At 37.7% G+C, this 27,253-nt stretch overlaps 1 protein-coding gene across 1 annotated transcript; it reads right to left on the bottom strand.

Annotated features, from left to right (window-relative positions):
* Positions 1-14,217: 14,217 nt before the first annotated feature.
* On the bottom strand, positions 14,218-27,253 carry LOC129041396 (putative zinc finger protein 735). Its single transcript, XM_054496911.1, has 6 exons — positions 27,168-27,253; positions 27,002-27,054; positions 21,427-21,553; positions 20,853-20,948; positions 15,281-15,942; positions 14,218-14,860 (listed from the first exon to the last, which is right to left on the bottom strand). The coding sequence occupies exons 1-6, from the start codon at positions 27,193-27,195 to the stop codon at positions 14,462-14,464; spliced, it is 1,365 nt and encodes a 454-aa protein (XP_054352886.1). The 5' UTR covers positions 27,196-27,253; the 3' UTR covers positions 14,218-14,461.

Below are 27,253 nucleotides of genomic sequence, written 5' to 3'. Positions count from 1 at the left end.
GTTCAAGACCAGCCTAGGCAACGTAGTGAGACCCTGCCTCTACAGAAAATTAGGTGAGAGTGGTGGCATGTGTCTGTGGTCTCAGTTACTCAGGAGGCTGAGGCAGGAGGATCTCGAGCTCAGGAGGCTGCAGTGAACTATTGCACTACTGCGCTCCAGCCTGGAGGACAAAGCAAGACCTTGTCTCATAAAAAAAAAAAAAAAGAAGCAAGCCAGCAGGTCTAATCCAGACGTAAAAGGAGGGTATTGGCCAGGCACGGTGGCTCATGCCTGTGATCCCAGCACTTTGGGAGGCCGAAGTTGAAGGATCACGTGAGACCAGGAGTTCAAGACCAGCCTGGCCAAATGGTGAAACCCCATCTCTATTAAAAATACAAAAATTGGCTGGGCGTTGTGGCACGCACCTGTAATCCCAGCTACTCGGGAGGCTGAGGCAGAAGAATCGCTTGAACCTGGGAGACGGTGGTGGCAGTGAGCCGAGATCGCACCACTGCACTCCAGCCTGGGCAACAGAGCAAGAGTCCATCTCAAAAAAAAAAATACAAAAATTAGCCAGACGTGATGGCACATGTCTGTAATCCCAGCTAGATGGGAGGCTGAGGCAGGAGAATTGCTTGAACCCAGGAGGCGGAAGTTGCAGTGAGCCAAGATCACACTGCTGCACTCCAGCCTGTGTGACAGAGTGAGACTCTTGTCTAAAAAAAATAAATAAAAAATTTTATTAATTTGCAATACTGAGTTTGCAAGAAGAGTGATCTGTGGTATGGTGACCAGCACACAGTATTTTAGAGTTCACAGCGTGCTCTCTGGGAAACTGTTTTAGCCAGAGTTGTGGCATCATCTCTGACCACTCACTTTGTTCAAAAGACCTGGCTCAAAATGACTATGGAAATCAACTCTAGCCTCGAAATACAAAATCAATGTAGTTCTAAAGATATTCAAAAGAAGGTAATTAAGTTTATTAAAAAGCAATGAAGGGCCAGGCACAATGTCTCAAGCCTGCAATCCCAGCACTTTGGGAGGCTGAGGCAGCAGAAGGATCAATTGAGGCCAGGAGTTTGAGACCAGCCTGGGCAACATAGTAAGACCCTGTCTCTACAAAATAATTTTATTTTATTTTTATTTTTGGTTTTTGTTTGTTTGTTTTGTTTTGTTTTGTTGAGATGGAGTTTCACTCTTGTTGCCCAGGCTGGAGTGCAGTGGTGTGACCTTAGCTCACTGAAACCTCCACCTCCTGGGTTCAAGTGATTCTCCTGCCTCAGCCTCCAAAGTAGCTGGGATTACAGGCGTGCACCACCACACCTGGCTAATTTTTTGTATTTTTAGTAGAGCTGGGTTTCACCATGTTAGCCAGGCTGGTTTTGAACTCCTGATCTCAGGTGATCTGTCTGCCTCGGCCTCCCAAAGTACTGGGATTACAGGCATGAGCCACCGCCCCCAGCCCAAAATAATTTTTAAAATTAGCTGGGCATGGTGGTGTGTGCCTGTTGTCCCAGCTACTCTAGAGGCTGGGATGGGAGGATCGCTTGAGGCCAGAAGTTTGAGGTTGCAGTGAGACAGGATTGCACCACTGCTCTCCAGCCTGGGTGAAAGGGAGAGATTTTGTCTCTAAAATGGAAATAAAGGAAGCAAGGAAGGGCTTCTCCTCCAAACACTACCACTTCATCTTGGGCAGTTACATGATTCCAGGAAACATGGAAAATCTACCTTGAGTACTTTTTTGGATGTATGCTAATGGGAAAACAAATCTCATTAATTAACTCATAGAACGGCTAAGAGGAAAGAATCTTAGGGGATGTGTGGTTTCACTCTCTAATTTTAAACATGAGGAAAATGGGTACCAAAGAGATGAAGTAACTCACCAGGTAAAGAGAGAAGAGCCTCTCTTACCACAAGGGGTCTCTCATTGGAAAATGGGCAAAACTTGTTCCCTGCCTGCATTCTCCAAGATCGTAGCCCAACATAGAATAGAGTGTCTCCACTTCAGAGGACAACCGGTTTGTCCTTTGCCTTTTACACCCCTTTCAGCAAGCAGTATTTCTCAGCTTTGTGTTTGTGCAAACTCTTGAGTAGCACACACTCCTGAGCTAAGAGACACTCCACTCTGTTTGCAATTGAGGGCAAAGGCTGGGATGCTTGGGCACAGCTCCAGGCTCCTTTCCCAGAAGACTGGGGTGGCAGAAAAAAAAATAATTTATTTTTCACACACTGAGTAGAGATGTGACTCATCATGTAGAGGTAAATTTTTTTTTTCTTGAGATAGAGTTTCACTCTTGTTGCCCAGGCGGGAGTGCACTGGCACCATCTCAGTTCACTGAAACCTCCCCCTCCCGGGTTCAAGCTATTCTGCCACCTCAGCCTCTTGAGTAGCTGGGATTATAGGCACCTGCCATGACACCCAGCTAAATTTTGTATTTTTAGTAGAGAAGGGGTTTCACCACGTTGGCTAGGCTGGTCTCAAACTCCTGATCTCAGGTGATCCAGCTGCCTCGGCCTCCCAAAGTGCTGGGATTACAAGTGTGAACCACTGCGCTCGACCTTAGAGCTGGTATTTATTTATAAAGAATAGAAGTTTACATAGCTCTCAATTTTAGATTATGGAAGTCCAAGAGCACACCATTGACATCTGATGACAATCAGATTTCCACATCACAAAATGGCCAAAGGCATGAGGATGACAGAAGGTGAACATAAGAGAGCTTGCTTTTATAATAGACCCAATTTCCTGCCAGCTAACCCACTCTGGAAACAATGACATTCATTCATTCATGAGAGTAGATCCCTCAGAACCTAATATCTTCTTAAAGGTCTAATTTATAATTTTATAACAATGGCAGATAAATTTCAACATGAATTTTGAATGGGGCATTCAAACCATAGTGATGTGTTTTTATTAGATAATTAAATTATTTGATATTTTAAAAATTATTGATTTGCCATTACTTTTAATGGCAGAAACCGCAATTACTTTTGCACCAACAAAATAATGTTTTCTTGTGTTTTCTTTTTTTTTTTTTTTGCTTTTGTTGTTATATGCTTTTATTCCCGTTTCTTTTCTTTCTTTTGTTTTTTTTTTTTTTTTTTTTTGAGATAAGAGTTTCACTCTCGTTTTCTAGGCTAGAGTGCAATGGCACCAACTCAACCTCCATCTCCCAAGTTCAAGCAATTCTCCTTCCTCAGCCTCCCGAATAGCTGAGATTACAGGCACTTGCCACCACATCTGACTAATTTTGTATTTTAGTAGAGATGGATTTTCTCCATGTTGGTCAGGCTGGTCTCGAACTCCCAGCCTCAGGTGATCTGTCCATCTCGGCCTCCCAAAGTGCTGGGATTACAAGAATAAGCCACCGCACCTGGCTGCTTGGTTCCTTTTTCTTTTGTGTGTATAGTACAAATTTTCATTTAGTTACCAAGAGATTTACATAACACATCTCATAGATATAACAGTCTAGCTTACGATAATAACAATTCTACTTTGATGTGTAGAAAGACTCAACAGGTTTACTCTCTTCAATACATGATTTATATCACACTTTACATTTTTTATATTGTGTATCTCATAATGAATTATTTAAGCTATATGTATTTTGGATACTTTTGTCTTGTAGCTTTTATCCCTAAGTTAAAAGTAATTCATGCACCACCATTACAGGTGTCATTAGTATTTTATTCATTTTTCTCAACCTATACCTAAATAATGATATAATTTAATTCCAATATTTATTTTATATAAAATTAATCTCACAGTATTCTAAAAAATTATATTGTTTTTGCTTTGGAATATTATTTTCTTCTGTTCATATGGTTGTATTGTAGATCTTATATTTTGTGTAATAGCAATAATATATTAATAACATAAATAACTTTACCTAGTATCTTTTAAATACTTTAAAAGGTTCCATTTTCATTAGACTTTTACTAATTCTTCTAATGTATTTTTTTGTGGAAATTTACTGCTATACATTGCATGCCAATAATTAAAAATGCCAGATTTTCATAAGTTCATAGTCATATTTGAAAACTGTAGTTATTTAAAGAATTATTTTCTGATACATCTATGCTAATATTCCATATTTTATAGGTCAACATGTTTTATTTTTGTTTTTAAGTCCATTATACTGCATTTTTTTTGGTACAGGTTTCTTTTGATGATTAAATTGTATTTTTGTTTTTAACGTTACATTTATGATGTGGAAGGTAATTTTTCACTCTGTATTATTTATAAAAATGTGGTGTTTAATAGGGCCAGGCATGGTGGCTCACGCCTGTAACCCCAGCACTTTCGGAGGCCAAGGCAGGCAGATCACCTGAGGTCGGGAGTTTTGAGACCAGCCTGACCAACATGCAGAAACCCTGTCTCTACTAAAAATACAAAATTAGCTGGGTGTGGTGGTGCATGCCTGTAATCCCAGCTCCTCGGGAGGCTGAAGCAGGAGAATTGCTTGAACCTGGGAGGCGGAGGTTGCAGTGAGCCAAGATCATGCCATTGCACTCCAGCCTGGGCAACAAGAGTGAATCTCCGTCTTAAGAAAAAAAAAATGTGGTGTTTAACTCAAATATAAATCCCTGGGTTTCGTTTGGAGCAAATTTTAAAAAACAAGTATAGGTCAGATATTTCTTATTTTTGTTTGTTTGGATACGGAGTCTCGCTCTGTCACCCAGGCTGGAGTGCAGTGGCAGGATCCAGGCTCACTGCCACCTCTGCCCCCAGGTTCAAGCAATTCTCCTGCCTCAGCCTCCTGAGTAGCTGGGACTACAGGTGCGCACCACCAAGCCTGGCTAATTTTTTGTATTTTTAGTAGAGATGGCGTTTCACCATGCTGGCCAGGCTGGTCTTGAACTCCTGACCTCATGATCCACCTGGCTCAATCTCCCAAAGTGCTGGGATTACAGGCCTGAGCCACCACGCCCAGCCCCATAAGTCAGACATTTCTATTGCCTATAAAAATTACTTATGTGATATTTGCATGTATAAATATTGATCCATTTTCTTTATTAATTATCTTGTTTATTTCTTTTCTCGGGTGGTTGTCAGTGTTCTATTGTCTGGATGAGTAGTCAGAAAGGCAGTCTAAAATTACTGTCTATTTATTGTTTGAATCTATGTTATTGTGTGAGAAAAACACTCGGTATTTGAAGTAATTTTTGAAAAATGCAACTATTTTTTGACAGTTGTAAATATTTGTGATTAAAAACATAAAATTACCATCTTAAACATTTTAAAGTTACATACTTAAGCTATATGTTTAGTACTTTTAAGTATATTTACGTTATATGAAACAGATCTCTAGATAATTTTATCTTTAAAAAGTACAATCTACTGTTCAATAAACTGTCTTCTCCTTCTCTCTTTTCCGCATCTGAAGAACATCATTTTACTTTCTGTTTTGTCTGTCTCTTTTTGACTATCTTATTTTAGTCAACATATTTTTTTCTGTGTCTTTAATTTTAACAAATAAGTTATTCTCCTGTCAGTTCAGATTCATCATGAAATTGAATCATATCCAGAAGAATTAAAACTAAAAGACTAATATGTTTGTTAAAGCAATGCAGGTTGTCATACTAATAAACCCTACAATTTCAATGGCTTAGCAAAGTAATACATTTTCTGCACACAACACCCTCCCCTTTGGTTTATTTCTGGTTAAGAAAACTTCTTCATGATTATTTGGAGATTAGATTTTTTTCCAAATTTTCTATCCACATTCTCCTCTTTCTAAAGCCAATAGATGAAAAATGATGCAAAGAAGACACATTTGCTTTTTATCCACACATCACTTCCAGTCACTATGCTGAGCAGAGTCAATGTGAGCAGAGCTGAGAATAGCAGTTTTCTGGCAGGACAGCCACTTCTTGTCAAAAAATGACACAATGAAAGCATAAATCTTTCATGGAAAGCTAACATGTTTTCAGCAAATTAAGCATATGCATGAATAAAATTCTTGTGGTAAAATAAAGATTCATTTTGTTGATTCCTATTGAGCTAAGGTAATAGCAAATAAAAAGGCAGTAAATATAGAGCAAAAAAATTATTTGAAATAGAAATAATGTGGATTAAGATATTCTGTCAATTAAAGTAAAAATATTTTTATCTCATACTAATCATCTTACCTATAGTTGTATAATATCAAATGCTACCTTTTATTAACAATTGTACTTCATATAAGTATTCCATTTATATCACCCTTCTTCACTGTTTCAATGCCTTCTGCACTTCATATCAGTGAAAAACAGGCCGGCTGGTACCAGGAAATGGATGTGGTGCTATTGCTACTTTAAGAGTAATGATGAAGAGCACTTGTCTGAATTGTTCCCATGTAGCAAACACTGTTATATGGTCTAAAGTAAACACATTTATTATTTTCTTCTAAATTTACTGATGAAATACAATTCTCAGCTAAGGAAGACTTGATCTCATTCAAATACATTTTGTGAAATTTGGTTGACATTTCAGTGGCTTTGACTTAAATGGCATATTGAAAATTTCTATGAATCCAAGTAGAGTGCTATACATGAACAGTCTTTTATTAAAAACCTTTCTGGGTTGGGTGCAGTGGCTCATGCCTGTAATCCCAGCACTTTGGGAGGCTGAGGCAGGCGGATCAACTGAGGTCGGGAGTTCGAGACCAGCCTGACCAACGTGGAGAAACCCTGTCTCTACTAAAAACACAAAATTAGCCGGGCGTAGTGGCACATGCCTGTAATCCCAGCTACTCAGAAAGCTGAGGCAGAAGACCGACTTGAACTCGAGAGGCAGAGGTTGAGTTGAGCCAAGATCGCGCCATTGCACTCCAGCCTGGGCAACAAGAGTGAAACTCCATCTCAAAAAAAAAAAAAAAAAAAACAAAACTTAAGATTCATAAAATTTCTTCATAATATAGAAGAAATGCGTTAACTATGTTCCCAGTAATCAACTCTGAACACTGAGCATTCTCAGTTCCCAGTATTCACTCTGAGTCATTCAGAAAAATTGGTATCTCTGTAAGGAGTCAGAAAAACGTGTTTGGGGAAGGGTCACAACATTGCACATAAATGCTTTCTACATGCATCTGTTAGGATCTTAATCTAATTGGTCTGTCATTTGCATGGCTATATAGTTACTGGATCTAGTCATACTATTTTGTGTTTTGCAGATAATGACATCTGTTACCTGTAAGTTTCATACACTAATTTGCTCAGCTGAAACATGAATCTTTTGCTAATTTACCCAAAATTGACGGACTAGATTTGCAATTTCTAATCTTCCAATGTTAGAGCAAAGTAGAGAAGAGTAATGTGTGTATGTGGTATGCATTTAAAATTCTTCTCATGTTGCCTTGGACACTGTAGACAGCCACCCAAAAAATATTCCCTACTGGTTTTTTTAGCCAGGATATTAGATTTCAAAAGGTCAAGGACTTAATAATTGGGCTAAGCCAAAATCTTGTCTTTGCTTCTTTCAAAGAGCATGGCAATTATGCCAAGCCATTGAAAGATGTGGATCTGATGACTTTTATTTGATTTCAAATGTTTTTTCTAATTGTTTGCTCTAATTGTCTTATTGTGTTAATCTAAAAGAGAAACTATCTACATAACAATTTATGCATTCAAGAAACGTTCATGTTACGATGATCAAAGTTCAATATTGTATTATAGAATAGTAGAATAGTCTAAAATTAGAAAGTCAGATTATTATTAATAAATTCATTATTTTTTTTCAACATTTTCCAATGTTGAAATTAAAGAATTGGCAAGGCTTTTTCATGATAAGTTCAATTCTAGGATAGTACTCACTGGTCTGCATGGTGTTTTTTTCCTTTTTTTTTGGCAAGAGGGGATGGAGTTTTGCTCCTGTTGCCCAGGCTGGAGTGCAATGGCATGATCTTGGCTCACTGAAACCTTCGCCTCCAGGGTTCAAGCCAGTCTCCTGCCTCAGCCTCTTGAGTACCTGGGATTACAGGCATGCACCACCATGCCCGGCTAATTTTATATTTTTAGTAGAGATGGGGTTTCTCCATGTTGATCAGGCTGGTTTTGAACTCACAATCTCAGGTGATCCACCCACTTCGCCCTCCCAAAGTTCTAGGATAACAGGCATGAGCCACTGCACCCTGCAGGTATTTTTGTCATGAATTATGTAAATCCGAGTTACCAGAATGGTGCAGAAGTGCTAATGCAATCAGAATGAAAATGAATATGGCCTTGTTGGTAGACTATTGGTATCCCAGAGGCTGATCATTTACTTCAGCTGTGTAGACATTGCTTCATAATGCCAGGGAGCCCTTTCAACCAAGTTGCCTTTATTTCCCATTGATGAGGTCATGTTCTGGTCTCTGTTTTTCTTAAGCTGTCCCAGATGAGGGGTGATTATTTCTTGCATAAATGAGATCCCTTCTTTTTCCTCTGCAATGAGATCCTCCTATTCTCCTTACTGAAAGCAATATGTTGAAGGCAGAAATGGAGACAATCTACAAATATACACCTTGCCATGTGGCCACCATAAATACTTTACGACACTGCTTAAAAAGAAGTTTGATTAATTTCAGGGAAGCAGGGATATTTTTCTATGATGTGCTCTTTCGCATAAAGCACCTCCGATTAAGTTTAGCCTAATCAAGATAATCTCTCATGATAAAAAGGAAACCAATAATTAGTAATAGAAATACATGAATACTGTTTTGCCACAGTCACACACATTTTGTGACGCTCAAGAGAAAAGGATTACACAGCAGGTGTGCACTGAAGTGGGAACCTGAGGGTCATCTGAGAATTTTCCCTACCCACCTGAATAGATTTCTAAAATCACCTTTCAGTTGCTTTTGTTGTCTTTCTAAGTAAACAAAGATATCATCTGCAAATAATAATCAATTGAACTGCTTTTCAATTGTATTCATTAAAATAATTATTTTTTGGGGGCTTATATGAAGTATTTCTTATTTGTAACATACATTCACATATATACAAATATATAGCAATACAAATGTATCCATTTTCATTTTTGTTAAATTTTTAAGAATAGATGTTAAAGGTAACTTTTCTGTTTGAAGTGTTTTTATTGTTTTATTCAAGAGTATTATCTCTGGAGTTAAAGTTGATACTGTTTTAATACTGACTCTGCTATTGTGAGCAAGTTATTTCTCCCTCTGGCCCTTTTCTTTTTTTTTTTTTTTGTAAATTGAGGATAATAGTGACACCTTTGTTATTAAGTTACTTTGTCTATTAGTCCATTCTCACACTGCTGAAGAACACACCAAAGACTAGGTAAATTATAAAGGAAAGAGGTTTATTTGACTCACAGTTCAGCATGGCTGGGGAGGCCTAAAGAACCTTACAATAATGGGAGAAGGTGAAGGAGAAGCAGATATCCTTTTCACTAGGTGAAAGAGAGCAGGAAAAATTACCACTTATAAAACCATCCAAACTCATGAGAACTCACTCACTATCACAAGAACAGCATGAGTATCATTCTGCCTCTGGCCCCTTCCAAATCTCATGCCCTTTTTATATTTCAAAACCAAACGTGCTTTCCCAAAAGTCCCCCAAGTCTTAACTCAAGTTAGCATTAACCCAAAAGTCTAAGTCCAAAGTCTCATCTGAGACAAGGCAAATCCCTGCTACCTGTGAGCCTGTAAATCAAAAGCAAGTTAGTAACTTCCAAGATACAATGGAGGTACAGGCATTAGATAAATTCTCCCATTACAAATGGGAGAAGTTGGCCAAAACCAAAGAGCTACAGACCCCATGCAAGTTTGAATTCCAATGGGGGCAGTCATTAAGTCTTAAAGCTCTGAGATGTTCTCATTTGACTCCATGTCTCACATGTGGGCCATGCTGATGCAATGGGTGAGCCCTCATGGCCTTGGGAAGCTCCTTTATGGACTAGAATTGTATGCCTGTGGGTTTTCTAGGTGTACAGTGCATGCTCATGGTGAATCTGTTATTTAGGGGTCTGGAGTATAGTGACCCTCTCACAACTCCAGTAGGCAGCTTCAGTGGGGGCGGGGACTCTGCATGAGGGCTCCAACCCCACATTTCCCTTCTGCATTGCCCTATCACAGGTTATCCATGAGGGCTCTGCCCCTGTAGAAGACTTCTGCCTGATCATCCAGGCATTTTTATACATCCTCTGAAATCTAGGCAGAGGTTTCTAGAGCTCAACTCTTGTCTTCTGTGCACATGCATGGTCAATACCACATGAAAGCCACCAAGGCTTGAGGATTGCACTTTCTGAAGAAACAACCCAAGCTGTACTTTGGCCCCTTTTAGCCGCAGCTGGATCTGGAGCAGCTGGGATGCAGGGCACCCAGCCCCAAGGCTTCATAAAGTAGTGGGGCCCTCCCTGGGCCTCAACCATGAAACCATTTTTTCCTCCTAGGGCTCCTGGCCTGTGATAGAAGAACCTGTCTCAGATCTTTGACATGACCTGAAGACATTTTCCCCATTGTCTTGGCTATTAACATTCAGCTTCTCTTTACTTTTGCAAATTTCTGCAGTGGCTTGAATTTCTTTCCAAAAAAATGGGGTTTTATATTCTACCTCATGGTCAGGTGAAAACTTTCCAAACTTTTATGTTCTGCTTCCATTTTAAACATAAGTTTCTCATCTCCATCTGAGACAACCTCAGCCTGGACTTTATCATCTATATCACTATTAGCATTTGGGTCAAAAGCATTCAACAAGTCTCTGGGAAGTTCCAAACTTTCCCACATTTTTCTATCTTTTTCTGAGTTCTCTAAACTGTTTCAACCTCTGCCTATTACCCAGTTCCAAAGTCACTTCCACATTTTCAATTATCTTTATAGCAGTGCCCCAAACTACTTGTATTAATTTTCTGTATTAGTTTGTTTTCACACTACTATAAAGGTACTACCAGAGAATGGGTAATTTATACAGAAAGAAAGTTTAATTTACTCACAATTCTCCATGGCTGGGGAGGTCTCAGGAAACCTATCATTATGGTGGAAGGCAAATACCTTCTTCACTAGGCAGCAAGAGAGAGGCAGAGCAGAAAAAAACACCACTTATGAAACCACCAGATCCCTTGAGAACTCACTTACTATTATGAGAACAGCATGGGGGAAAATTACTCCCATAGTCCAATCACCTCCCACCAAGTCCCTCCCTTGAAACATGGGGATTACAATTTGAGATAAGATTTGGGTGGGATAAAATTTTACAGTAACGAATTCAATACAAGTCACAGAATATAGAATTTTTTGAGAATCTCTGAGGTTTCCAGGTTTCTTGTTAATTATCCACCTTATTAAAATAATCTCTTTTGTTTCAATATTTTTCTTCTCTTCTGAAAATACATACAAACTCAAATACAAACACACTCACTTGCTACATAACTTTCTTACATATGTGTATATATATATATATTTTTATTATATATATATATATATATTTTTTTTTTTTTTCTAATGGTGTCTCGCTCTGTCATCCTGGCTGGAGTGCAGGTCTGCCACCTTGGCTCACTGCAACCTCTGCTTCCCAGGACCAAGCGATTCTCCTGCCCCAGCCTCCCTAGTCGCTGGGAATACAGGCACGTACCACCATCCCCAGCTAATTTTTTGTATTTTTAGTAGAGATGGGGTTTAACCATGTTGGCCAGGCTGGTCTTGAACTCCTGACCTCAAATTATCTGCCCCACTCAGCCTCTCAAAGTGCTATTACAGGCATGAGCCACCATGCCTGGCTGATATATCTTTAGAGTAATATATTTGTATATATCTCTGTGTAAATCAAAACTAAAAGTCTGTTTTTGTTTATCAGCAGAGAGGCCACATGTACAAAAAATATACAAAACAATTTTTTAAAAATATTTAATCAAGACTCAGAAATGTATATTAATTATAGTCATGCAATTTTTATGACCATAAAATGACCCTATGGTTAGTCATAATTCAATTGCATATATTAAAATAAAACTGTATAATGAGATTGTTTGTAATACAAAGGATAAATACTTGCTCGAGGTGATGAATACCTCATATACGCTGCTGTGATAATTAACTAGTGTATGCCTGTGTTAAAATATCTCATATATGGCTGGGTGCGGTGGCTCACTCCTGTAATCCCAGCACTTTAGGAGGCCGAGGCAGGCGTATCACGAGGTCAGGAGATCGAGACCATCCTGGCTAACACGGTGAAACCCCGTCTCTACTAAAAATACAAAAAAAATTAGCCAGGCATGGTGGCGGGCACCTGTAGTCCCAGCTCCTTGGGAGGCTGAGGCAGGAGAATGGTGTGAACCCAAGAGGTGGAGCTTGCAGTGAGCCGAGATCACACCACTGCACTCCAGCCTGGGCGACAGGACGAGACTCCGTCTCAAAAAAAAAAAATTTCTCATATATGCCATAAGTGTGTATGCACACTACCCACAAAATTTTTTAAAAAATCTAAATAGGGTAAAAAAGAATACAAATTTGATTTACGAGAAAAAAATTCTTCTACTTATTTGCAGGTTAAACCACTGGCAGGACAGGCGTGGTGACCCACACCTGTAACCCCACCAATTTGGGGCACTGAGGCAGGTGGATCACCTGAGATCAGGAGTTAAAGACCAGCCTGGCCAACATGGTGAAACCCCATCTCTACTAAAAATACAAAAATTAGCCAGGTGTGGTGGCATGTGCATGCAGTCCCTGCTACTTGGCAGACTGAAGGCAGGAGAATCGCTTGGACCCAGGAGGTAAAGTTTGCAGTGAGCTGACATCGTGCCACTGCACTGCACAGCCTAAGCTACAGAGCAAGACTCCATTTCAAAACAAACAAACAAACAAAAAACACTGGCAAAAAAGAGATTACTAAAGATGTCATTCCCCTACATTAACAAATAGTATACTGTTACCATCTTTTACTTAGAACCTTAAGTAAAATGGGACCCATTAAATTTTATGACAAATTAACACTTCATTCAAAGCACAATAGTTTTAACACATTAAAAACAACTTTAATGAAAAAATTGACACATAATCTTTAAATATTTTTAAATTTATTGCATTTTATTACATAAATGCACAATTGATAAAAAACAATCTCTCCTATCTCTGATGAAACAACTGTTCAAATACTTTCACAAACAATGGGAAGAGTCAACATGACGGAATCTGAGACTTGAGTTACATTATTATTTGCTTTTCAGAAACTATTTTTTATAGAAGAAAGAAGCATACCTCGAAGGTAATTATAAATCTCCAAAAAAACCTACTTCTTTAACATGAATATGGTGTTAGCTTTGGATCTCTTTTACACTCAACACTCTGATTTCGTGTAATGTCTGAAGTTTCAGTGCCTTCATCTTTCTACTGTGCCTCCTCAGATGTTTATATAGACAATTTTTGATTTAATATGTTTTCCCCATTTACTGGTTCTGCAAAAATATTTAGTATAAACTGGTGTTTTCTAAGCCATAGTTTTTGAACAAATGTTTTTCACATTCATTACATGTTTAGACTTTCTCGCCAATATAAATTCTCTAACGTTCAACAAAGTTTGAGCATCTTTTTCAGATCTTCAAATTTTTCCTTTAATATAAAATGTGTACAATAAAATCTGTAATGGAAGTAAAGGTACAACAATCCTCTTTATGTTTGTATGTTTGTCTTCAGAATAACTAGTCTTTACTTTAAAGGCCTATATTTTCCAAAAGGTCTTTTTACAGTAATCACATTTATAATTTTTTTTTTGAGACAGAGGGTTTGCCACATTTTTCCCTACAATTGCAAGGTTTCTCTCCAATATCAATTATCTTACATTTATTCAGGTTTGAGGACTTTTTAAAGACATTGCCATATTCCTTATTGTAGGGTTTCTCTTCAGTATTAATTCTCTTATGTATAATAAGGGTTCAAGACTAAGAGCTTTACCACATTCTTTGCTTTTGTAGAGTTTCTCTCTAGAATGAATGATCAGATATTATGTAAGGCCTGAGATGTGCTTAAAAGTTTTGTCACTTTTTTTTAATGTTTCTAGGGTCTCTCTAATATAAATTCTCTCAGGCTTTGGGAGGCTGACAAAGGTGGATCACCTGAGGTCAGCAGTTCAAGACCAGCCTGGCCAACATGGTGAAACTCTATCTCTACTAAAAATACAAAAATCAGCCAGTGTGGTGGCACACGCCTGTAATCCCAGCTACTCAGGAGGCTGAGGCAGGAGAATCGCTTGAACCCGGAAGGCAGAGGTTACAGTGAGCTGAGATCATGCCACTGCACTCCAGCCTGGGTGACACAGGGAGACTCCATCTCAAAAAATTTTTTAAAAATAATTTCTCTTAGGTTCATTAAGGTTTGAGGGTTGGTTAAAGGCTTTGTTACATTTTTTTAAGTTTATAAAATTTTTTTCCAATATGAATTCTCTTACATTCAATTAAGGTTTGGAACTGGTTAAAGGCTTGGCCACATTCTCTACACTTGTAGTGTTTTTTTTCCAGTATAAATTATTTTATGTATTATGAGGCCTGAGGGTGGACTTTGCCACATTATTCACATTTGTAGGGTTTCTCTGCAGTGTGAATTGTCTTATGTTTAGCAAGACTTGAATGCCACTTAAAAGCTTTGCCACATTCTTCACATTTGTAGGGTTTCTCTCCAGTGTGAATTGTCTTATGTTTAGCAAGACCTGAATGCCACTTAAAAGCTTGGTCACATTCTTCACATTTGTAGGGTTTCTCTCCAGTATGAATTCTCTTATGTTGCATAAGGGTTGAGGAGTAGTTAAAGGCTTTGCCACATTCTTCACATATGTAGGGTTTCTCTCCAGTATGAATTCTCTTGTGGTCAGTGAGGGTTGAGGATAAGCTAAATGCTTTGCCACATTCTTCACATTTGTAGGGTCTCTCTCCAGTATGAATTCTCCTGTGGATAGTAAGTGCTGAGGAGCGCCTAAAGTCTTGGCCACATTCTTCACATGTGTAGGGTTTCCCTGCAGTAAGCATTCTCTTATGTCTAGTAAGGTTCGAGGATAAGCTAAAGGCTTGGCCACATTCTTCACATGTGTAGGGTTTCTCTCCAGTATGAATTCTCTTATGTCTAGTAAGGTTTGAGGACCAGGTAAAGGCTTTGCCACATTCCTCACATCTGCAGGGTTTCTCTCCAGTATGAATTCTCTTGTGGTCAGTGAGCGTTGAGAGTAAGCTATAGGCTTTGCCACATTCTTCACATGTGTAGGGTCTCTCTCCAGTATGAATTCTCTTATGTCTAGTAAGGTTTGAGGACCAGGTAAAGGCTTGGCCACATTCCTCACATCTGCAGGGTTTCTCTCCAGTATGAATTCTCTTGTGGTCAGCGAGGGTTGAGGGTAAGCTATAGGCTTTGCCACATTCTTCACATTTGTAGGGTCTCTCTCCAGTATGAATTCTCTTGTGGTTAGTAAGTGTTGAGGAGCGCCTAAAGGCTTGGCCACATTCTTCACATGTGTAGGGTTTCTCTCCAGTATGAGTTATCTTATGTCTAGTAAGGTTTGCGGACCAGCTAAGGACTTTGCCACATTCCTCACATCTATATGGTTTCTCTCCAGTATGAATTATTTTATGTGTAGTATGGTTTGAGGAGCAGTTAAAGGATTTGCCACATTCTTTGCATTTGTAGGACTTCTCCCTAGTTTGAATTACCTGATGTTGATTTAGGTGTGAAAGCATGCAAAATGATTTGCCATATTTTTTACATTTGAAATGTTTCTTTCCAGTATATCTTGTTTTATGTCTATTGGAATTTAAAAATTTACCAAAGACTTTGACATATTTATGAGTCTGAAATATTTTGTTTTGGGTAGTTGACAAACATTGGTTAACTTCATTATAACCTCCTTTGTGCACCTCACATTCACCCACAATTTTACAGCATTTTTTAAATTGTAAATTCTCATGTCCACATTTTCCATACGTTCTTGGTATTACTTTTTGGAGTGAATCTTTTATGCCCTGCTCTGGCTGAAGGTCTTGGGTGAAATGGGAATGCATAACTGAAAGACATAAAAAGCACAAGTTACTCCACTTTCTGGACTTATATAAATATATTCTACAAATGAAATATATAAAATTATACAAGGTACATTAGCAAAATGCCATATCAAAATACCACAGGCCATAATTCCTTCATAGATGTATAAATGTAACAAAATCACAGTGACCAAAATACCTTTGTTGGAAATTTATAAATAAAGTGTGTGCACCATGTGAGCACAATGTCCAGAGCCATATAGAGACAAAAGAAAAGTCTGCTATATTTACCCAACATAGCCCTTCCTCATGCCCAGTAGAAGAACATGGTGCCTTTAATAACAGCTTTAAGCCTTCTGAGCTCAAAAGTGAATGTTACAACTGCAGAAAGACTGCAGTATCATGGGCAGAAGATAGGTGTAGAACGTAGTTACTGACCACTAAGAAGAAATATGAAGAAGTCTTTTAATTGAAAAATAAATACAAATTGCAGACAAAACACATCCTGAGAACATGTTTGTGAGAATCCCAGAATCTCTATCAAAGACAATTGGTGTCATGCTATGACAGGAAGGAGCTGCATTATAAGGATCATGAGAGGTAGTTTTATGTTAGTGTCTAAATCTCAAACAAAGATTACAATGTATATAAAACATGAGGACAACATGGTCCAATCAAAAAAATCAAAAATTTTGAAAAAGCAACTATAAAAATAAAGATGTACATCTTGATTTTTAAAATTTAAGATAATCCATATTATGCTCAATGACAAAAATGGAAAACCGGACACCCAAATAAAATAAGAAAAATAAGTATACCAGCAAAACTTGCAATGATAAAAATAAACAATGTGGAGGTAAAAAAGAATAACTGAAAAAATTTTAAAGTAAGAAAAAAATATGTAAAAAATGAAGAAGCTAAACAAACAAACTAGGATGTACACAAAAAGATCCGCAACACAAATTTAAGCAAAGTTTCAAAAGTCACAAACCAGAAGATAATCTTGGGAGCTGCAGGATAAAAGTGAGGTATTATTTATAAGCATAGTCCTCTGAGACAACCAGTGAATTTGTAAACAGAAACCGTGCAGGTCAGAAAAGAACTGTGTAAAATGGTCAAAGGCTGAAAAAAATTTTCATGGTGAGAATAATAAAACCAGAAAAAAATGTACTACATAACATAAAGAAAAATAAAACTCTTCCATAATAAATAAATGCTGGAAAAGCTATAATCATTGCATGTGCCCTAAATAAAATGCTGTAAAGAGGTCTTTCCACATAAAATAACATGATGAAAAATATATGTAATCATATGAAAATACATAACTTTCTGAAAAACATATGCATATACAAAAGTAAAATTCTGTGGCATTATTGTGATGGTGCAGAAAATACTTTTAGTTATTTTTTAAAATTTGAAAAATATAAGCATAAAAATAATCATAAAACATAAAAAGATATAATTAGCAACATCAATAAGAAGTATAGGGTAGATTTAATGAAGACAAATTTTTCTATGCAACTGAAGTCATTTTTTTACCAGTTTAAAATATACTGTTGTAACATTTAAAATGTTTTACAGAATCTCCAATGTAGCACAAAGAAAAAATCTTTTTAGACACACAAAAGCAAATGAGTCAATTACTAGCATGAGACAAAGACTGATATTATATAATGCTAAAATGAGTCCATTTACTAGAAATCTATACCTATTGTGTCTATCTGTATGTATATGCATATATAACATGAGGGCTTCAAAATATATTAAGCAAATATTGACAGAAATGAAGCAAGAAATAAAATAGCAACACAAAATTATAAACATTAAGACCTCACTTTCAATAATAAATAAAAAATTTAAATAAAAAATCAATTAAAAAAACTGAAAACCCGAAGAATATTGTATTGCGTATGAATTTATTTTCCATTGCTATAGAAAATAACCTCAGACTGGGTAATTTATAAAGAAAAAGATTTTTTTGATTCACAGTTCAGTAGACTGTACAAGAAGTATATGCCAGCATCTCCTTCTGGTGAAGATATGAGGAAGCTTACAATTATAGTGGAAGGCAAAGAAGAACCAAACATGTCACATGGTGAAAGATGATGTGAGTGTGAGGTGGAGGAGCCAGGTTCCTTTAAGCAACCAGCTCTCATGTGAATTAATAGAGTGAGAACCCTATGATTACCAAGGGGATTGTGCCAAGTCATTCATGAGGGATTTGTCTCCATGATGCAAACAGCTCTCATTAGACCCCACATCCAACAGTGCAGATTACATTTCAACATGAGATTTGGAGGGCATCTACACCATATCACAAACCAAATAGGCTAAACAGACATGTACAGAACTCTCCAGTCAAAAGTAAGTGGATACAAAATATTCTTATTTGCACCTGGTGCATTCTGTTAGAACACATAAGTCTTAGTAAATTTCAAAAGATCAGCCAGGTGCAGTGGCTCACAGGTGTAATCCCAGCAGTTTGGGAGGCCAAAGTGGAAGAATCACTTGGGGCAAGAAGTTTGATACTAGCCTTGGGAACACAGTGAGACCCTGTCTCTACAAATAATTAAAAATTAGCTGAGCGTGGCAGAGTATGCCTGTAGTGCCAGCCACTCAGTAGGCCAAGGTGAAAGGATTACTTGAGTCCAAGAGGTTGAGGCTGCAGTGAGCCAAGATTGTGCTACTGCACTACAGTCTGGGAAACAGAGTGAGAAACTCTGAGTCAAAAAAAAATTAAGAAGAGCAAAATCATACAGTATATGTTTTCTAACCCAAACTGAATAAAACTAAAAAGAAAAAAGTAATACTGGCAAATCAAAAATACATGGAAATAAACACACTCTTCACTGTATTCTTGCACAGGGTCAAATAATTTAGATTAATTTAATTTAATATTTTTTCTCAAGGGCCAACATATTTAAGTGATGACTTAATTTGTTAAGATGTCAATATAACCCACAGTGGTGAACAAATTTAATATAATTTGTATCAAAATTCCAAAAGTATATTTATTCCTGAAATGTTGTTTAAAATTTTTAAATTTTATTATGAACCAAATCTAGAGAAACACACATGAAAAACACAGAGGTACTATACTTCATAATTTCAAAACATAATAAAAAACAGCAATAACAATAACTATGTGGTATTCACAAAAAGACAGATAAAGACATGATAGAACAAAATAGAAAGCCCAGCAATGAACTCTTCTGTGTATGACCAAATAATCTGCCTCAAGGTTGCCATGAGCAGACAATGGAGAAAATATAATCCCTTCAACAGATAATGTTGAAAACTGGACATCTACATTGAAAAAATGAAGTTGAATGGTTTAATTGCATCACATATAAAAAATATTTTAAACAAAGTACTTAGACTAAAAAAAACCTAATGAAACTCTTAGAAAAAAAGTATAGTGCAAAGACATGACATTGGTCTTGGCACATTTTCTTAGATATGCCATCAAATGCATGAGCAACAAAGAGGAGAACAGAAAAATTTAATTGGGCTAAACTTCAAAATTTCTGCAATCAAATAAAACATTTAATAGAGTGACAGTGTCTCCCAAGAAATCGGTGACAATATTTGAAAATCACACGTGATAAGACTTAATATTGAGAATATATAAACTACTCCTAGCACTAGACAACAATAATTGAATTACTTGATTTAGAAATGGACAAATGAGCCGGGTGCGGTGGCTCACACATGTGATCCCAGAACTTTGGGAGGCTGAGGTGGGCAGATCACCTGAGGTCAGGAATTCGAGACCAGCCTGACCAACATGGAGAAACCCATCCCTACTATAAATACAAAATTAGCTGGGTGTGGTGGCACATCCCTGATCCCAGCTACTCAGGAGGCTGAGGCAGCAGAATCATTTGAATCCAGGAGGCAGAGGTTGCTGTGAGCTGAAATGGCACCATTGCTCTTGTTGCCTGGGAAACAAGAGCGAAACTCCGTCTCAAAAAAAAAAAAAAAGAAAGAAAGAAAGAAATGGAAAAAAGATTAAATTAAATTTTAATAAAAAAGATATACAAATGGGAAGAAGCATTTGAAAGGCTGCACAAAATTAATAATTTATAGAAAAATGCAAAACATAATCACAATGCAAAACAAAATTACCTTACATCAATTAGGATGGCCACTATAAATTTTTTTAAAACACCAACTGTTGATGTAAAGAAATTGAAACCTATGTAAGTTGTTTTTTATGAGAAAAAGATACAGCCATCATAAAAATATCATAAATGTTCTTTAAATAATTTAAAATGAAATTATAATATAATATAATACAGCAATACCATTTATGAGTCTATATCTAAAATATGCAACACAGTAAAATGAAGACATAAAAGGTACCCTGCTTGCATATCCCCTCACAGCAAGGGGGGGATAAGCAAGCCTCTAAATAAATAAATACATATAAAAAATTTAAAAATTTTAAAAAAATTTGTAAAAACTTTAAAATATATTTCAAGGCTATAGTAATAAAAACAGAATGGCATGTGCAGAAAAATGGATGACCACCAATGAAAGAGAAACTACTATTCTCACACATTTTAGACATGATGCAAAAAAAAAATTTTAATGGTTTAGAGTTTTTCAAAAATATGCAGATATTAGTGTGTCCCCAAAAGCAATGGTAAAGCAGTCAGTTTGTGCAGTCCCTGATAACCTTTAAAGAAAACTTTGGCTCACACTGCGAACTTGAAGAAAGATTATGGAAGCAAAAGTGGAATCCTTAGAGAATTTAACAGCATGAGGCAGAAGGTGTCCCTATGTGAGAGCAAAAGAAAAAAATGACTTGAGCTTCTCAGAAACTCTTTTCATCAAAGCACAGTTCCTCAGACCACATTTTAAGGACTGGCTGCCTCCTTGATTTGTGTACCTCTCATCTGTCTCATCTGCTTCATTCGCTCTCACCTACCTGGGTGTTTGGCTACCATCTCATTTCTCTTTATATTCTGGGACTCTTTATTTTGCTCCAGACACGTGATCAAGTCTGGCTTAGAGACAGCAATACCTGTTTTATTAAGAAAAAAAAGTGACATAGATCATGCTGAATTCTTTAATTACCAAATTAGTATTATGCTTAGAGGATATAATAGAAAATTCTAGAAAATTAATATTGATTCATAATAGAACTTTCTAAATATTCAGAAAATATTTTAAATTTATAGGTCCTTAATTTCACTACTGAGTACTACTGAATCAAAAATTGGTGACAGCAACTGAATTCTAATGTGTGGGCAACGATATTTTATGCCATGGCATTTTTGGAATTCCCACTAACCTAGAGCAAAAGATACATAAGCTCAGGAAAGGGAAAAGTTCTAGTCAAGATAAAACACCTTGAAGAATTTGTTCTACACCAATGAATCCCCAAGATTTTCTTAAAATTGGAGATCTAAAATTCATTCATGCAAAGCAGAAATTACCAAAAACATCTTAGAAAAGAGAAAATAAATATATTAGGAATTATGTATTGAAGTTATCCTCACCCAGGGAGACCAGGTTTCTGTAGTTCTCTAACATCACATCTCTATATAAATTCCACTGAGCACAATCCAGGCATTGCCATTCCTCCGGAGAGAATTCTATAGCTATGTCTCTGAATGTCAACAGTCCCTGGAAAACAAACAAACAAAACCACTCATGAACACACAAGCACTTACCGCATGGCCATAGGCAGAGATTTTTATTTGACTCAAGTTAAAAAAGAGAGTAAAAAGAAGTGGTTCTCACTTATAAGACTGACTAAAATTATTCAATAAGATAATTTTTAACACTGAAGTATTCTCTAACTCTGAGAAAATAGGATAGCATAAGATCCACAATACCACTGTAGATTTGATACTTTTCTGGATGATACATTATAAAATTAATGACATCAACATGGACATGTCTTTTTTTTTTTCTGTTTTTCTTTTCTTCTTCTTTTTTTTTTCTTTGAGACCGAGTCTCACTCTGTTGCCCAGGCTGGAGTGCAGTGGTATGATCTTGGCTCAGTGCAACCTTCATCTCCCGGGTTCAATTGATTCTCCTGCCTCAGCCTCCTGAGTAGCTGGGACTACAAGCATGAGCCACCATGACTGGCTAATTTTTGTATTTTTAGTAGAGATGGGGTTTCTCCATGTGGACCTGGCAGGTCTTGCATCCCTCACCTCAGGTGATCCACCCACCTCAGCCTCCCAAAGTGCTGGGATGGCAGGCATGAGCCACTGCACCTGGCCGGACATGTCTATTTTTGAGTGCTATATTTACATCATATAGAATAAGTTGTGTATATTTCTCAGATAGAACAGTCATGATGAGTTGGAAGATACCTCTGAAGTCTTAGTATGTACAATAAACTAAAGATCTTGTGAGATTTTGTTTCAGGAGATTTCAGAGAAAGTCTGAATTTCTGAATTTTTAGCAAGCTCACCAATGTTTCTAGCCTAGTAAGAATATTTTGTCAAATATCCAGTAAATGGCAGAGTCTGGGTTTTTCCCAGTTTCTCTCACCTGTAAATAAAGATATAAGAGCCTTCATTTTTAAAAGACAAATATAAGCAAAAGTCATCTAAAAGGAAAGGACAGCCTCCAGATTAAATGCGATGGTTTATGCACTTCAGCTAGTAAATCTCCTAAGTGTCCTTAATAATTAAGAGAATAAGAATTAACTCTAGAGTGGAAAAAAATGTCATAGAGATCTTGAACCAAGTGAATAAAATTGCTATCAACTTTGTTAGGACACATTTTTATTATGTGCTGATGCACACATGACACAACATCACTGCTGTGGCATTTCTCTCCTCTCAGAAAAGTAAATTGTAATCTACATTACAACCCAGAATCACTGGGTTCAAGTGATTCTCTTGCCTCAGCCTCCCGAGGAGCTGGGATTACAGGCATATGCCATCACGTCCGGCTAATTTTCTATTTTTAGTAGAGATGGTGTTTCACCATGTTGGTCAGGCTGGCCTTGAACTCCTGACCTCACGTGATCTGCCTGCCTCAGCCTCCCAGTGTGCTGGGATTACAAGCCAAAGCCATTGCACCTGGCCTAAATTTAATCATAAAGAAACATCAGTTTTATGCAAAGTTGAAGGTGCAGATAACTTCCCTGTTCTGTAATTTTTATTAGTAATTTTAAGTAGTCTTTCCTTAGCACCCTGGAAAGCAAGTATCTCCTAACAGTTTTTTCAGAACTTTCTGTGTAATAAATGCCACACTGTTTAAATGAGCATTTTCTAAACGCTGTTCTGCATGGAACTAATAGAGCACACAGATGAAACCTCAATATAACATGTTTCATTTTTCACTAATATCCGAAGACAACGGTGTCTCCCCAGTAGAAATCTTGAGTATCCACACCTTCTAATGTTCAACAGCTACAACGGGAACATTTTATATATCGTAGGTTGTAAATTTGTGGTAAGAATTCTGCATGATATACAAGAATCCAAGATGAAGAGAAATGTATAGAATGCTATGGCATATAGAAAACAAATATTTTTTTCAGAACCCCTTGACTATCATAAAAATCACAAAAAATAGTTGAAACAAACTCATTAGGGATCAACAGCACAAGTAGAGAAGTAAAAAACTGCAAGTTCTGAACACAAGGCATTCCAAAAGGCAGAGTGGACAGTGCACTTGATCTGAGACATGCTCACCCGAGAAAAAGTGATTTGTCTCTTTTCCTCCACTTTCTCTGAAATGTATTTTCAGATAAGATGCCCTGGACATATCAAACCTGCATCTTGAGAATATGACTTTAAAGCACAACCTATTCACGGGCTACCACCACACACACCCACGGGCGGAAGACTGAGACTTGCAGAAAACATTCACCCATTTTTGTTGTTTATAACTGAAAAGATTTAAGAGCAATGAGAGAACAATGAGCTTCTCCACAACTATTAAAATATAAGTTTCTTTGTCCCTGCCCTCCCCTATCAGAAACCAGCAATTTTCTTTAGAGTAATGGGAACATGAACTGCACTGACCTCTTCCTACCAAACTTAAACAGGGCAGGCAGTGCAGCCTTCCTTTGATGCAAAGGTTGAACTAACTATCCTGAAAGTATCTTGAACCCCTCAAGTTTATAAATCACTTGGTAATCTTGGCCCCGCTCTATGCAACGTGATTCTGCAGGATCCAAAAGGGTCCAGGCATGGGCTTTCTCAACAAGTCCCCTGTAAATGCTGATTGTGCTTTCCCAGACACATTATTAGCATTAGCAAGTGAAAGCATGCACAGAAGAGTCCCTTACACACACCACATTTGTCACAATACTAATACTTCTGCTACAAATAAAGACAACCAATTTCCAACCTGAAATACTATATTTTTGTTGGCTTTTTTAAGTTTACAGGGACAACAGAAGACAGCAATGTCTGAGTAAACCCGCACTTGGGAAACCTGTACACATGTACTAATAAAATGTTTATTAAGCAGGTACTGTGCTCAGGAGCATGTCACAGAACACTGTGCTGGGAATAACACATTTTGTGATTTAATTTTCATAGCACCCTGGGAGCTGGTACTAAGTGCTGAATAATTTTTAGCATTTAGATTAAGAGCACAGCATTTTTATTTCTTCTTATCTTTCTCATTAATTTTAAATAGAAAATGTATAGAATAATTCAATACAAAAAACATGTGAAAGGATGCAATTACATAAAAATGGAATAATCAGCTTCCAAATGGCTATTTTGGAAATAATGAAATTAAGGCAGAAATAAAATTTTTGAAACTAATTACAACCAAAATACAACATACCTGAATCTCAGGGTTAGAGCTAAGGCAGTGTTAACAATAAAATGTATATCACTAAACATCCACATCAAAAAGTTAGAAAGATCTCAATTTAAAAATCTAATGTTACAATTAAAAGAATTTCAAAAGTAAGAGCAAACCAACTTCAAAGCTCACAAAAGTCAAGAAATAACCAAAATCAGAGCTGAAATGAAGAGGTTTGAGACATAAATAACTATAAGAAGTTCAACGGGCCATGCATGTGCTGTGGCTCACTCCTGTAATCCCAGCACTTTGGGTGGCCAGGGCGGGAAGATCACGAGTTCAGGAGCTTGAGACCAGCCTAGTCAACATGGTGAAAGCCCATCTCTACTAAAAACACAAAAATTAGCTGGCCGTGGTGGCACATGCCTGTAATCCCAGCTACTCGGGAGGCTGAGGCAGGAGAATTGCTTGAAACTGGAAGGCAGAGGTTGCAGTGAGCTGAGGCCGCACCACTGCACTCCAGCCTGGGTCTAAGAGTGAAACTCTGTCTTAAAAAAAAAAAATTCAAAGGAACCAGAAGTTGATTCTATGTAAACATAATAAGATAGATAAAACACTAGACTAATGGGAAAAAAAGAAATAATTCAAATAAAAACAATTAGAATAAAAAGTAAAAACAAAAATAAAAACAGATGCTTGTAAGACTGTGGAGAAATTGAATGCTTATATGCTGCTGGTGAAAGTATAAATTTATTTAACCACTGAGAAAAGCAGCTTGGCATTTTTTCAAAAACCTGAAAACAGAATTACCATTCCCAATCCCACAACTGGGAATATACCCAGTGAATGTTAGCTTTTCTACCATGAAGACACATGCACGCATATGTTTATTAAAGCACGATTCACAATAGCAAAAACAAGAAATAATCCTGTATGTCTTCAATGGTAGACTGGATAAAGAAAATGTGGTATGTAAACACCATGAAATATGATGCAACTATAAGAAAGAACAACATCATGTCCTTTGCAGCAACGTCGATGGAACTGGAGACTGTTATTTTTAGAAAACTAGTGCTGGAACAGAAGATAAAAAACTGTATGTTGTCACTTATAAGTGGGAGCAAAATAATGAGAACACGTGGACACAAATAAGAGAACAACAGACACTGAGGCTCAGTTCAGGGTGGAGGGTCAGAGGATGGAGAAAATCAGAAAACTAATCTGTTGGATACTATGCTTAGTACCTGAGTGATAAAATAATCTGTACACAAAAACTTCATGATATGATTTTACCTATATAACAAACCTGCACATGTACCCCTGAACCTAAAATAAAAGGTAAAGAAAAAATATCAGCTGGGTGCAGTGGCTCACACCTGTAACCCCAGCCCATTGGGAGGCTGAGGCAGGCAGATCACCTGAGGCCAAAAGTTGGAGACCAACCTGGCCAACATGGTGAAATCCCGTCTCTACTACAAATACAAAAATTAGTTGGGCGTGGTGGCACACAGCTGTAATTCCAGCTACTCGGGAGACTGAGGCAGGACAATTACTTGAACCTGGGAGGCGGAGGTTGTAAAGAGGTGAGATCGCACCACTGCACTCCAGCCTGGAGGACTGAGTGAGACTCCCTCTCAAAAAATAAAACCAAAAAAAGCATTTCTTGGAAATTATTATCTTGAAGAAAATATTCAGGCCTAGGCAACCACAGACTGCCAGTTAATCTCTGATGACATAACCAAGAAATTTTCACCTGGATCTTACAAATAAGGAAACTACATAACTGTACCAAACCAATTATTGAATCTGGTTTGCTTCATCATGCAACTTATAACAGACTTTTCTTCGAGTCTCTCCCATGGATCACAACCCACAAACCACAGCTGGGTTCTCTATGATTCTTGAATCACACTTTGATCAGATTCTCATTTTTACAGTGACTCCCATACATCTCTAAAAGGAAAAATGAGGAACTAGGGACCCCAGGACCACAGCTCTTTCCACTCATGAATCTTGCACCCTGAGTCAGGATCCTCCCCTGATGACTTTCCCATCCCTGTACAATCTGGGTGAGGTGAGGTGCTGGGAGTGCAGAGCACACCAGAGAGGCCTCCAGTCCAGGGCAAAGCCAGTGCAGAGGAAAAAGACAGAGCTCCCAGGGTCCCAGCCGCTGGCCCAGGCACCATCTTGCAGCTGGAGGGGACGAGAGCCGAGCTGGGCCAAAGAGGATTTGGGTCGTCAGGCTCTCGAACCGACTGAGAGAAAGTCTGGGTCCTGCTACAGCCACGTTCTGCCGGTTCCAACCAGCCCCCACCCCTCTCTCATGATGACAGACCCAGCACTCACCATTTCTCGGCTTCCAGGGGGTCCCGGTCTTTTAGCCATAAATCTGCAGATACCTGCAGGACACAAGGACACATAGGCTTGGCCTCTAGGAGCAGAGGACACAGAGTAGTGAAGAGAAGAACTGCAGCTCTGGACGCAGAGAAACACAAAGGACCGGCAAACTTACGGAAGTAGCCTGTTCTTTCCAGCTGCATGCCTGATTGGACAGTTTCTAGTCCACGGCTCCTGATTGGATAAGGTTTCAGGCTCCAC

Source organism: Pongo pygmaeus, chromosome 6 (genome assembly GCF_028885625.2).
Source record: "Pongo pygmaeus isolate AG05252 chromosome 6, NHGRI_mPonPyg2-v2.0_pri, whole genome shotgun sequence".
Classification (NCBI taxonomy): domain Eukaryota; kingdom Metazoa; phylum Chordata; class Mammalia; order Primates; family Hominidae; genus Pongo; species Pongo pygmaeus.
Note: the sequence above shows the minus strand (reverse complement) of the source record. Positions and strands in the feature narration are given on the sequence as shown.

Bases quoted from the DNA above. Each gene is read 5' to 3' on its own strand.
- LOC129041396 (XM_054496911.1), bottom strand. From the start codon at position 27,195: ATGCAGCTGGAAAGAACAGGCTACTTCC. The intron at 20,949-21,426 runs GTGAGGATAACT...TTAATAAAACAG, and splicing joins CAGAAACCTGGTCTCCCTGG to GTATTGCTGTCTCTAAGCCA. The intron at 15,943-20,852 runs GTAGGTGAGAGC...TATGTCTTTCAG, and splicing joins GATGGTAGCCAAACACCCAG to TTATGCATTCCCATTTCACC.